The sequence below is a fragment of the Anolis sagrei genome, chromosome 8, assembly GCF_037176765.1.
Source record: "Anolis sagrei isolate rAnoSag1 chromosome 8, rAnoSag1.mat, whole genome shotgun sequence".
Taxonomy (NCBI): Eukaryota; Metazoa; Chordata; class Lepidosauria; order Squamata; family Dactyloidae; genus Anolis; species Anolis sagrei.
The window spans coordinates 37,103,621-37,116,397 of record NC_090028.1 but is presented as its reverse complement, the minus strand read 5'-3'; the positions used below and the strand labels follow the sequence as shown (position 1 = coordinate 37,116,397).

General features: G+C 40.5%; 1 protein-coding gene across 6 annotated transcripts in view; it reads left to right on the top strand.

Annotated features, from left to right (window-relative positions):
* PHKB (phosphorylase kinase regulatory subunit beta) overlaps positions 1-12,777 on the top strand; it is a 237,155-nt gene that overhangs the window by 153,464 nt on the left and 70,914 nt on the right. For all 6 annotated transcript variants that reach the window (XM_067471122.1, XM_067471123.1, XM_060788360.2 and 3 more), the window contains 3 exons: positions 769-824; positions 2,259-2,352; positions 11,463-11,546. In XM_067471122.1, coding sequence (XP_067327223.1) covers positions 769-824; positions 2,259-2,352; positions 11,463-11,546 — 234 coding nt within the window. The remainder of the gene's footprint in view (positions 1-768; positions 825-2,258; positions 2,353-11,462; positions 11,547-12,777) is intronic.

The following is a 12,777-nucleotide window of genomic DNA, read 5'->3' as shown; positions in this document are numbered from 1 at the left end:
AACTTAAAAATTTACCCTGTGGAAGTTTTACCTTAACAGATATTGCTAGTTTTCTACCAAAATAAGCAGCAGTCTGTTCTAAGCACGTTCGGTATGAATGGACGGCGCTGTCCATAGATTGGCCATTGTCATCACAGCTGGGCAGTGAGAAAACCATTATATAGAAGGGTTCTTGTTCAATTAGCATGTTTATCCATGTGTTCCAATTCCGAATACTATATATGGTCCGATGTACAAACAGTGTGGAGTCGCACATACTCTGGTTAATCTGTATTGACAGATACGATTTGTGCAGAAGAGGATCTGTTTGCAATCACATAAGTGGTTTCCTTTGTAGACGTACATATCAAAATAAAAATGGGGATATACCACATTCTTTGAATGTCATCAACACCTTCACACTCTCTGACAAAAACACAATCAGTTCTTTCTCATACTGTCATCCAAGACTAATAAATATAATACCAAAGATTCCTTCTTTTCCATAAGTGTAATACAGTAAAGGGGGAAAAAAATACAGAAGCCTATCCTTAACATCTCAATGTCAAACCACCCCAAAATGTATTGACAATATAGTTCAAGATTTATATATGTTACTTCTCTGAAGATCCATTTTCCTGTCTGCACCATCAAACTGATTAGTAGGCAATAAAGAGAGAGGGGAAAACAGCAATGCAGCCAGAAGATGTCAGTCATATTGATGAATATCTATTGTTTGCATTGGGCTCGCCTTTTAATAAAAGTGTCTTTTACTCTTATCTTTTTTAGGGTCCACTGGAAAATGACCTAGTGGTCCATGTTGCATTGATTGCTGAAAGCCAACGGTAAGTCATTGAGATCACTGACAAGTTTCCAGATTCAGATTTACTATTACTATTTCTTTTTCATGTCAGGAGCAACTTGAGAAACTGCAAGTTGCTTCTGGTGTGAGAGAATTGGCCGTCTGCAAGGAAGTTGCCTAGGGGACGCCTGGATGTTGTTAATAATAATAATAATAATAATAATAATAATAATGCTTAAAGTGCAAAAGTCAAAGAGTGAATACTGTAAAAACACAATCCAAAGCAGAAGAGAAAACTGTCTAAAGAAGGCTCTCCATGGACTCTGGGTTGTTGTAGGTTTTTTCGGGCTGTATGGCCATGGTCTAGAGGTATTCTCTCCTGACGTTTCGCCTGCACTTTGGCAAGCATCCTCAGAGGTAGTGAGGCCTGTTGGAGCTAGGCAAAAGGGTTTATATATCTGTGGAATGACCAGGGTGAGACAAAGGACTCTTGTCTGCTGGAGCTAGGTGTGAATGTTCCAACTGACCACCTTGATTAGCATACAGTGGCGTGACTGCGCCTGGGGCAAACTTTTGTTGAGAGGTAATTAGATGTCCCTGCCTGTTTCCTCTCTGTTGTGCTGTTTGCCCCAGGTGCAGTCAGGCCATTGTATGCTAATCAAGGTGGTCAGTTGGAATATTCACACCTAGCTTTAACAGAGAAGAGTCCTTTGTCTCACCCTGGTCATTCCACAGATATATAAACCCTTTTGCCTAGCTCCAACAGGCCTCACTACCTCTGAGGATGCTTGCCAAAGTGCAGGCGAAACGTCAGGAGAGAATGCCTCTAGACCATGGCCATACAGCCCGAAAAAACCTACAACAACCCAGTCTCCATGGACAGTTCCTGGGAAAATTTGAGAGCAAAATAGACAAAGAAAAAACATGGCTGTGGCTCACAAATGGGACTCTGAAAAAGGAGACAAAGGAGGGCCTGATTCTGGCAGCCCAAGAGCAAGTCATTCGAACCAATGCCATCAAAGCCAGGATTTAAAAGTCAATGACAGATCCCAAATGTAGACTCTGCAAGGAAGCAGATGAAACAATAGATCACATCCTCAGCTGCTGCAAGAAGATCGCGCAGACAGACTACAAGCAGAGGCACAACACCGTTGCTCAGATGATTCATTGGCACTTGTGCCACAAAGACCATCTGCCTACAACAAAGTTATTTTTGCTCATTGCATTTCTGGCTGCTGCTCAATTTGCTTTGTTCCAGGTATCGCTGAAGTCCCGTGCCCTAGAAATGACTTCAGAAATGTTAGACTGGAGAAGACTTAATTCAGATCAAAAGTTGGCTGTGATAGCTTTCAAAAATTAAATTCTTTGAAGAGCTACTTGGAAAAAGCCAGTTTTTGACAAGGTTCTATATTTACAATTAGCTCTATTGCACTCAGAATTCCTCCTCACCGTGTACTATATTTCCTTTTAAAAACAGTCTACAAGTTTTCCTGAACACATATGGAATCCAAACCCAGACACCACAGCAGGTCGAACCCATCCAGATCTGGGCCCAGCAGGAGCTCGTCAAAGTAAGATATTTGTTGTGCTTCCCTTTCAAAATTAAACAAATCCTTCATGTGTTCATTTAAAAGATTACGATAATAAGTTATGATGAATATTTTATGTATTATTTCATTATAGATAACTTTCCCCAACTAGATAGATAGATAGACAGACAGAGGGATACTGTGTGACAAGCTTTATTATATGACCAGGAATGCCCTTAAAAATAAGGTGGGAATGAATTATGACATGAGAACTTTTGTATTTAGGAAATGACTTCTAATCTGTTTTGTATGTTTAGAACAGAATATGCTCCTAGGGCTGTACAGTCAGAGCTCATCTTGTCATAAACAAGGGCCAATTCAGACGACAACAGTCAACTGTAATTTAGAATTAACTCAATAATCTTGATGTTCTGATATTAGCTGATGACTAAAGTTGGCACAGCCTACAAGGCATATAATATAATCTATATAAATAAAAATGTAATGTTTGTTAGTGGGATTAACATAACTCAAAAACCACTGGACGAATTCACAGCAAATTTGGACACAAGACACCTATCAGTCTAACAAGTGACCACTCTGAAAACACCGGAAAAATATATTACAACACATGCACAAAACCACATTTATATACGCAAACATACATATATACACATATACACAAATATATATACACACACAAAACACATATACACAGACTGGGCCACAACAACGCATGGCAGGGGACGGCTAGTATAATGTAATGTAATATAATGTAATATAATATAATATTTATATAAATAAAAATGAAATGTTCGTTTGTGGGATTAACATAACTCAAAAACCACTTGGCAAATTGACACCAAATTTGGACACAATACACCTATCAGGCCAATGAGTGATAGGTGTATTCTTAAAAAATACTGAAAAACACAGAAGAGACTTAAAAAGCAAAAAAATTTTTAAAAAAATACAACAGCACAACAACAGAGAGGAAACAAACAAGGACATCTAATCACCTCTCAACAAAAGTTTGCTCTAGGCACTGTCAGGCCATTATATGCTAATCAAGGAGGTCAGTTGAAACATTCACACCTAGCTCCAGCAGACAAGAGTCCTTTGTCCCACCCTGGTCATTCCACAGATATATAAACCCTTTTTCCTAGTTCCAACAGACCTCACTACCTCTGAGGATGCTTGCCATAGATGCAGGCGAAACGTCAGGAGAGAATGCCTCTGGACCATGGCCATATAACCCAAAAAAACCTACAACAACCCACAAATAAAAAATACATTACAACGCATGCACAAAACCACATATAGGTATGTAAACACACACATATACACAAATACACACACACACACATATGTATATATACACACAAAGCAGATATACACAGACTGGGCCATAGCACTACGTGGCAGGGGATGGCTAGTATAATATAATATAATATAATATAATATAATATATTGTATATACATATAATATTGATAATGTTATAATGTAATATTAATATATATTATATTGCATGTAACAGCACTAAAAATATTACAGTACAATGGTATAGTACAATATAGTAATGTATAATACTAATATTGTGCTATAGTAATAATATAATATATTGTATTTACATATTACTTGTAAGCTGCTCTGAGTCCCCTTTGGGGTGAGAAGGGCGGCATATAAATGTCATAAATAAATAATATGCAATGCCTATGTTTTGAGTGTTGGTTGCAGTGGTTGAGTAGTGGTTGGAGTGCTGTATTATTATATTTACTATCATTACACTTATCTAGACTGCACTTTTCTCTCTTGATAAAGCATTATAATATAATAAATAATATAATAAAACTTTATTTGTACCCCGCTACCATCTCCCCAAGGGACTTGGTGTGGCTTACATGAGGCCAAGCCCACAATACATCAGCAAAACAACAATAACAGCAATACAAAACAATAAAATGAAACACATAAACAAAGAACAAGCAGTAAGCATTAACAATAGCACAACAACACTTAACCTATGGCTGGGCCAAATGTAATAATTAAAAATTTAAAAAATAATGCTGAGCATGACCAGGTGAAATATATAACTAGGATAGGATTTCGGAGAGGAAAGGGCATGCAGACAATCCTAGATCATTGATAAAGTGCATTTAGGGACATATTCCTGGGAGTTTCCTTATTCTGGGAAGGCACACTGGAACAGCCATGTTTTCAGGCTCATCCTAAAGACTGCCAGAGTTGGGCATGCCTGACATTCAACAATACATTTAAAATTATTACTCTGGGAGACAAGATTTCGAATTCACACTTGGCCATGGAAACCCATTGGGTGACCTTGGGCAAGTCATGCTCTCTCAGCCTCAGAGGAACACAATGGCAAGCACTATTAGAACAAATCTGAAGAAGGAAACCCTCATAAATAGCTTCATCTTAGGTTTGTCATAAATCAAACAACTTGAAGGCACACAACAGCAACAAACACATACATGTACTTATTTATTTTATTTCCTATATTTATACTCCGCCCTTCTCACCCTGTCCCTGGAGGGAGGGAGGACTCAGGGCAGCCTCACAGAAGCACCATGCGATGCCAACATCATAAAACATTCAACAATACATGAAAAATATTAAAGCAATAGATTAAAACACGTGTATTAAAAATCAGAATCCAAAATCCAAGTCCGGGTCAATTCATTGTCACAAGTTGTCTTAAGTCTTCTTTCACTTGCTGCCATTCACTGGTCGAACACTTGGTCCCTTAGCCAAGTCTTAAGTTTCCTTCTAAAGGACAGAAGGGAGGTGGTCAGTCTGATGTTCCTGGAGAGTGCGTTCCACAGACAGGGGGCCACTGCTGAAAAGGCCCTGTTCCTCATCTCCACCAGTTCCGTTTTCGATGGCGGTGGGATCGAGAGCAGAGCCTCTCCAGATGATCTTAAATTTCATGATGGTTCATAACAGGAGATATGTTTGGATAGGTAGTCTGGGCCAGAACCGTTTAGGGCTTTAAAGGTTAAAACCAGCACTTTGAATTGTGCTAGGAAGCTAGTCGACAGCCAGTGGAGCTGGCATAACAGAGGGGTTGTGTGCTCCCTGAATGCCGCTCTGGTGAGCAACCTGGACTAGTTGAAGCTTCCGGGCAGTCTTCAAAGGCATCCCCACATAGAGTGCATTGCAGTAGTCTGTTCAGGATGTAACAAGAGCGTGGACCACCATGCATGTCCTCTAATATTAAACCCGATTCATATTACTCTACACACATGGCATTCCATCTATTGGCTATCTCATTCAACATGTTTCGTTTATACATTTGTTTTCCCTATTGAAATTAACAGTTGAGCCTTTAGCTGGGGATTCCGTATGTACACCAATGTTGTATATTGCAGGAAATAATTGGATTTGGTTTATAAGTGGAAAGTGAGTTTGTGGTTTGCTATTCCTTACCTGTTTGGGTTATATGCGTGCGTGTGTGTATCATACAGCTGTTTGTACAGAAATATGGAATAATGTCTTCTGAATTGCAAATAAATCTCAAGAGATAACAAAAGGAATGGTTGTAATTTCATATATCTTGGCAAAGAAAGCTCTTAAGATGTCAAATATTTGTCAAATTTGGATCATTCCTGGAGAGATTAGTTTCTTCTCGTCTTGACTTGAAAGTGTTTCAGCTGACAAGGCTTTCATCCTTCAAAGCATATAGCTGAAGAGCAGCAACTTATTTGCATCTTGACTTCATGTCTCAAAAATGGGTGTATTTGAGCATAGAGAAGACTTTCAAATACTCCTTTAACTTGAAGAGTGTGAAATTCCAAAACTTTGACTTATATAAGAAAAAGTAATTTCTTGCTATTCATTTTTCTATTAATTTATTGACTGTTCATATTTAAAATTTTAAAACATGAATAAAAATAAAAGAGTGACTACCGTAAAAACACAATCCAGAGCAGAACAGAAAACTGGCCAAAGAAGGCTCTCCATGGACAGTACCTGGAAAAAATTGAGAGCCAAATTGACAAAGAAAAAACATGGCTGTGGCTCACAAATTGAACTCTGAAAAAGGAGACCAAGGTGGGCCTGATTCTGGCAGCCCAAGAACAAGCCATTAGAACCAATGCCATCAAAGCCAGAATTGAAAAGTCGACGACAGATCCCAAGTGTAGACTCTGCAAGGAAGCAGATGAAACAATAGATTACATCCTCAGCTGCTGCAAGAAGATTGCACAGACAGACTACAAGCAGAGGCACAACACCATTGCTCAGAGGATTCATTGGAACTTGTGCCACAAAGACCATCTGCCTACAACAAAGTTATTTTTGCTCATTGCACTTCTGGCTGCTACTCAATTTGCTTTGTTCCAGGTATAGCTGGAACAAAACTGCTCACCAGTTTTCTTGTGGTCTCTCTGAATACACACAGATCGGTCTAACTGTTGGTAAAATTCGGCCTCAGGGCAACTGCAATGAGGCACGCAAAGAAACAGACTACACAGTCTTCCATCGGCTTCAAAGCCTTGAAGCAGCACGTTTATTTAGTTACTTTCTAACAGCTACAGAAAATAACAAACAGAACTATTTACAGGAGAAATCATACACTCGTCTTGCTCGATCTTTGGCATGACTGAAAGAGAATGCCCAGCATTCTGTTATCTCAACTTTTCTTCATTGGAACTGTTGACAGTTTACACTCTGGCAATAAATCACATCTATGCTTTTAACCCTTGCATAGCATGCCGTCCTGCAGCGGACATAGACAGAGTTTAAAACTATAAGCTGTATTTCACACTAGTAAAACCATTATACTGACACTTAACTGCATCTGTGCAGGTCCTAATGGAAAGCTTCTCCAAATTCTAGCTTCAAATTTTGGTGGTAACCCTACCCACTCCTCTCTAGGGCATAAAAGGCACCATGATGGCATTTCCGCAGTTCCTATTTTCCTTCCACCATAGCTACCTTGGAGCTTTGCTCTTCACCAGAATGTCTACAATGATATTCAAACATTGCACAACTTGGGTTGTTGTAGGTTTTTCCGGGCTATATGGCCATGTTCTAGAGGCATTTTCTCCTGACGTTTCGCCTGCATCTATGGCAAGCATCCTCAGAGGTAGTGAGGTCAGTTGGAAGTAGGAAAATGGGTTTATATATCTGTGGAATGACCATGACCAAGAGAAAATACTGGAAGGGTTTGGTGGGCATTGACCTTGATTTTTGGAGTTGTAGTTTACCTACATACAGAGAGCACTGTGGACTCAAGCAACGATGGATCTGGACCAAACTTGGCACAGATACTCAATGTGCCCAAATGTGAACATTGGTGGAGTTTGAGGGGAAATAGACCTTGACATTTGAGAGTTGTAGTTGCTGGGATTTATAGTTCACCTACAATCAAAGAGCTTCTGAACCCCACCAATGATAGAATTGGGCCAGACTTCCCACATAGAACACTCATGACCAACAGAAAATACTGTGTCTTCTGATGGTCTTTGGTGACCCCTCTGACATCTCCTCGCGACCCCCCCCGTTCCCGACCCCCCAGGTTGAGAAACGCTGACCTAGAGGAACCTTTTTTGTTTTGATCTTTTTTCCCTTTCTCTTCTCCACCGTTACTCTTTCCTACTGTCCATACAAAATTTGTTTCCACACTTTTATTGTTAACCTATCTCAATTTTAAAATTCCTCTCATGCTCCAGTCTATTGGAGACAATCTTATTCTCAATAAAAATAATTTGAAAGAAAAAAACAAAACTTTCCTTTGAGGATATACTAACCTTCTCCGTCCGACAAGACCAGGTGCCTTTTATAGCCTAGGGAGGAGTGGATGGGGTTACTGCCAAAATTTGAAGCTAGAACTTGGAGAAGCTTTCTATGTGGACCTGCACAGGCACAGGTAGACCCATCTCTATGAATTCACAGAGGACCACTCGAAGAAACACAGTTACAGGTAAGCAACCTGTCCTCCCGTTTGTGTTGCCTGTATAACTAAGTCATTCATCTTCAGACATTTTATTGATTTCCTTGCTTTATTTAAAACACTTATACTCTCTTCAGTGGGCCCAAAGCGGCTCGCAACTTAAGTAAAAACAATAATTTTCTGGGAATTTGACAACGACAATAAATTTGCCATAAAACAGCCATAAAACACTGAAACAGCAGAGGAAACAGATTTTTAAATAAGCACAGATAGCCTTTGAAAATAAATCAACCAGAGTAATTAAAAGCACTGGAATGAAGAAGCATCCCCCCAAATCTACCCAAATAGTATGCTTTTGAGCATATTCTGAAAGTACGAGGGTTGAATGAAAAGTAATGCCTCCACCTTCGTTACTTGGGTTTGGATGGGAATATTTTAATAATTCAAATGCAGAAATAATCCTTACAAGTACTACTTGTAAGGATTAGTACTACTAAGAATAGTACTACTATTCACTTTTCCACATAATCACCCGACAATTGGATACATTTCTGCCAACGATGAACAAGTTTTCTGATGCCGTCACGGAAGAAGTTGACATTCTGTTTCCACAACCCATCGTGCACAGATCTTCCGATAGTCAAGCAAAGCAATAATGTGACCCACACATTCTTGTGAAATGTCGATGATGCTTGAAATTTCTCTCTGAGTGATATGATAATCGTTCTGAATCAATCTGTCAATCTGTCAACCTTATGCTTGTGAAACTCAGTGGTTGCTGTCAGAGGATGCCCAACTCTTTGTTTGTCACTCAAGTCAACATCTAACCTTACTCATCCAATGATGCACAGTACTCACATCACTTCAGTTCAGGCATGTAGCCGGGGGGGGGGGGGGGGTTCACGAAATTCTCATGGTGGTTCACGAAAAGGCCTTACTGGTGCATTATTTAAACTGTTACGTTTATTCATATCATGATCTGATCACCATACTCAATATATCCCATATGCATGGGGGTATTGGGGTAATGATACAAAAGGTTTGCTAGGGTAGACCCTCTTTCACTCAGACTCAGCCCCCCCCCCCCCGAAACTCAGCCCCCCCGAAACTCCCCCTGAAAATATTCAGCCCCCCCCCCCCCCCCGGAAACGAAATCCTGGCTACGGGCCTGCTTCAGTTGCATTGATTGACTGTCTGTGCAGGGTTCCATACCTTGCACTTTAACAACACAACTGTTCAATGCTAAGGCTTCCCACCGAAATGGAATTGTAGAGGAGAGTCTACTGAACAAGCCAGTACCTGCCGCATACCAGTACTCCCATCTGTTGAGGAGTTACGAAGGTGGAGGCACTTCTTTTCATTCGACCCTTGTATTCTGATAGAGAGAAGAGCTTGGGCCCAGCTAATGGGTCTCTTGGGTCCTACGTTAATGCATTTCATGGGACATTGTGCCTGGCAGTCATAGGCAAGCAGGTTCATTGAAGGAAATAGAAGATTTTGAATGTCCTTACCAGACCTTTGCATTGGTTTAGAAACAGATTGAGAACCAGCATAGCCGTTTTAATAAGACAGAATGTATGATATACATTAGGATGCCAGTAATTTCAGGTAAAATCACAATAACAAAATCACTCATACTCATATGCACAGATACACCAGGATCCTTACAGTTAGTTTTAGATAGCATGAAATGGAATAAAGCTAGAGAAGTCTGTGTATTTGTGACATTTGCCTTGTTTTGTCGGCTTCCAGGTTTTATTTTAGCCATTTCCTCTTCCTCAAAAGTAGGTTTAAGAATCACCCTCAATCCGCCTTCTACTCTCGTATCTTCAATGCTTTTTATCTGCTTACCTTTCTTTTCAAGCATTTCTGCAGCCTTGGTTGTGGGTTTTTTCTTCTTCTCCTAGCATTTCTGCAATGAGACGACCTTTAATTTCTGAAAAGGTCACTCTGCAGCGGAACCATTGACCACACTCCCTGCAGTTGACTTGGCTCAGAAAGCAGCAGATGGATTGCTTTGGCGAGGGCCCTAAGAGTTAACGTGCTCACTGAGGCTGTCTTGTGTGCAGAAAGTACCCACCGGTGAAGGGTTTTTTTCCTTTTCGGTGTTCCAGATCATTTCCCTCTCTTGTTCACATTCGGTTGTCATTTCACCTCCCAGAGAACATAAATATCCTCATTTGGCCTGAAGGGATCCCTAATCGCTCAAAGATGAGAAGACCAGGCTTTAGCGATGCTACTCTCCTCTATCAGCCCAAGCCAAATAAGATAGCCTCCACCTATACTTTTATACGACACCAAATTGGGAGGGAGAGCCAATACTCCAGAGGACAGGAGCAGAATTCAAAACGATCTTGACAGATTAGAGAGATGATGGGCCAAAACTAACAAAATGAAGTTCAACAGTGACAAATGCAAGATACTCCACTTTGGCAGGAAAAAACGAAATGCAAAGATACAGAATGGGGATGCCTGGCTTGAGAGCAGTACATGTGAAAAAGATCTTGGAGTCCTCGTGGACAACAAGTTAAACATGAGCCAGGAATGTGATGTGGCGGCAAAAAAAGCCAATGGGATTTTGGCCTGCATCAATAGGTGCATAGTGTCTAGATTAGAGAAGTCATGCTCCCCATGCTTTATTCTGCTTTGGTTAGACCACACCTGGAATATTGTGTCCAATTCTGGGCACCACAACTCAAGAGAGATATTGACAAGCTGGAATGTGTCCAGAGGAGGGCGACTAAAATGATCAAGGTTCTGGAGAACAAGCCCTATGAGGAGTGGCTTAAGGAGCTGGGCATGTTTAGCCTGAAGAAGAGAAGGCTGAGAGGGGATATAATAGCCATGTATAAATATGTGAGAGGAAGCCACAGAGAGGAGGGAGCAAGCTTGTTTTCTGCTTCCATGGAGACTAGGACGCGGAGCAATGGCTTCAAACTACAAGAGAGGAGATTCCATCTGAACATGAGGAAGAACTTCCTGACTGTGAGAGCTGTTCAGCAGTGGAACTCTCTGCCCCGGAGTGTGGTGGAGGCTCCTTTTTTGGAAGCTTTGAAACAGAGGCTGGATGGCCATCTGTCAGGGGTGATTTGAATGCAATATTCCTGCTTCTTGGCAGAATGGGGTTGGACTGGATGGCCTATGAGGTCTCTTCCAACTCTTTGATTCTATGATTCTATAATACTTCTAGTTATAGTGTTAACTGCATTCGACTTAATGCCCTACTATGTCTTATAGGCTTACTTCCATCTTGGGATCAATGACAAACTGGGACTCTCAGGAAGACCCGACCGACCGATTGGATGCCTCGGAACATCAAAGGTCCTGTCAATCATCCTTCTGCATGCTCTAATTGGTATAAACCTTGGTGGGATTCCATGGAATGAATAACAATGTATTATATGGTATTAATAAAACCCCACTCATTCTCACACATGAGAATATATATTCAACCCCCACCCCTATTTTTATTTTGTCTTAATTATATGTATAAATGTTTGCCAATTTTATGTTTTATGTTTGTAAGATGCCCTGAGTCCCTTCGGGGAGAGAAGGCGGGTTAAAAATAAACATTTATTTATTTATTATGGGACAGGGGAGTTGTATGCTCGCTGTTATCATTTCTACTATCACTATATCTACCTAAAAATCTGAGACAAGTACACCTCAATCACACATTGTTATTATTATTGACACAAAAGCACAGTATGTCACAGCAAACGAGATCTGCTTTTAAACAGAGGCTGGATGGCCATCTGTCAGGGTTGATTTGAATGCAATATTCCTGCTTCTTGGCAGGAGATTGGACTGGATGGCCCATGAGGTCTCTTCCAACTCTTTGATTCTATGATTCTATGATCTATATGCTGGATCATACTGTGCTTTTGTGTCAATAATAATAATGACGTGTGATTGAGGTGTACTTCTCTCAGACTTTTAGGTAGATATAGTGATAGTAAAAATTATTATAATTATTATTATAATAATAATTATTATTATTATCCACAGCAGCAAGATCACTCTGCTGGCTGTTGTATTGGATTGCTTGTCGGACCCTTCCCAAGTGTCTAGGACTGTGTGATGTATCGGCGAATAATGCATGCAGATCCCAGTAAGGTGGCCTTCTGCAGCTGGCAGATGATAATTTTGTCAGTGCCAATTGTGTTTAAGTGCAGGCCAAAGTCTTTAGGCACTGCACCCAGTGTGCCGATCACCACTGGGACCACCTTGACTGGCTTGTGCCAGAGTCTTTGCAGTTTGATCTTGAAATCCTCATATTATGTCAGCTTTTCTAGTGGTTTCTCTCCAATCCTGCAGTCACCTGGGATTGCAACATCGACAATCCATACTTTGTTTATTAACACAAATATGAGGTCAGGAGTGTTGTGCTCCAAAACTCTGTCTGTCTGAATGTCGAAGTCCCAGAGTAGCTTGACGTGTTCATTCTCTGTAACATTTTCTGGCTTGTGATCCCACCAGTTCTTTGTCGCAGGCAGATGGTATTTGTGGCACAAGTTCCAATTAATCATCTGAGCAACGGTGTTGTGCCTCT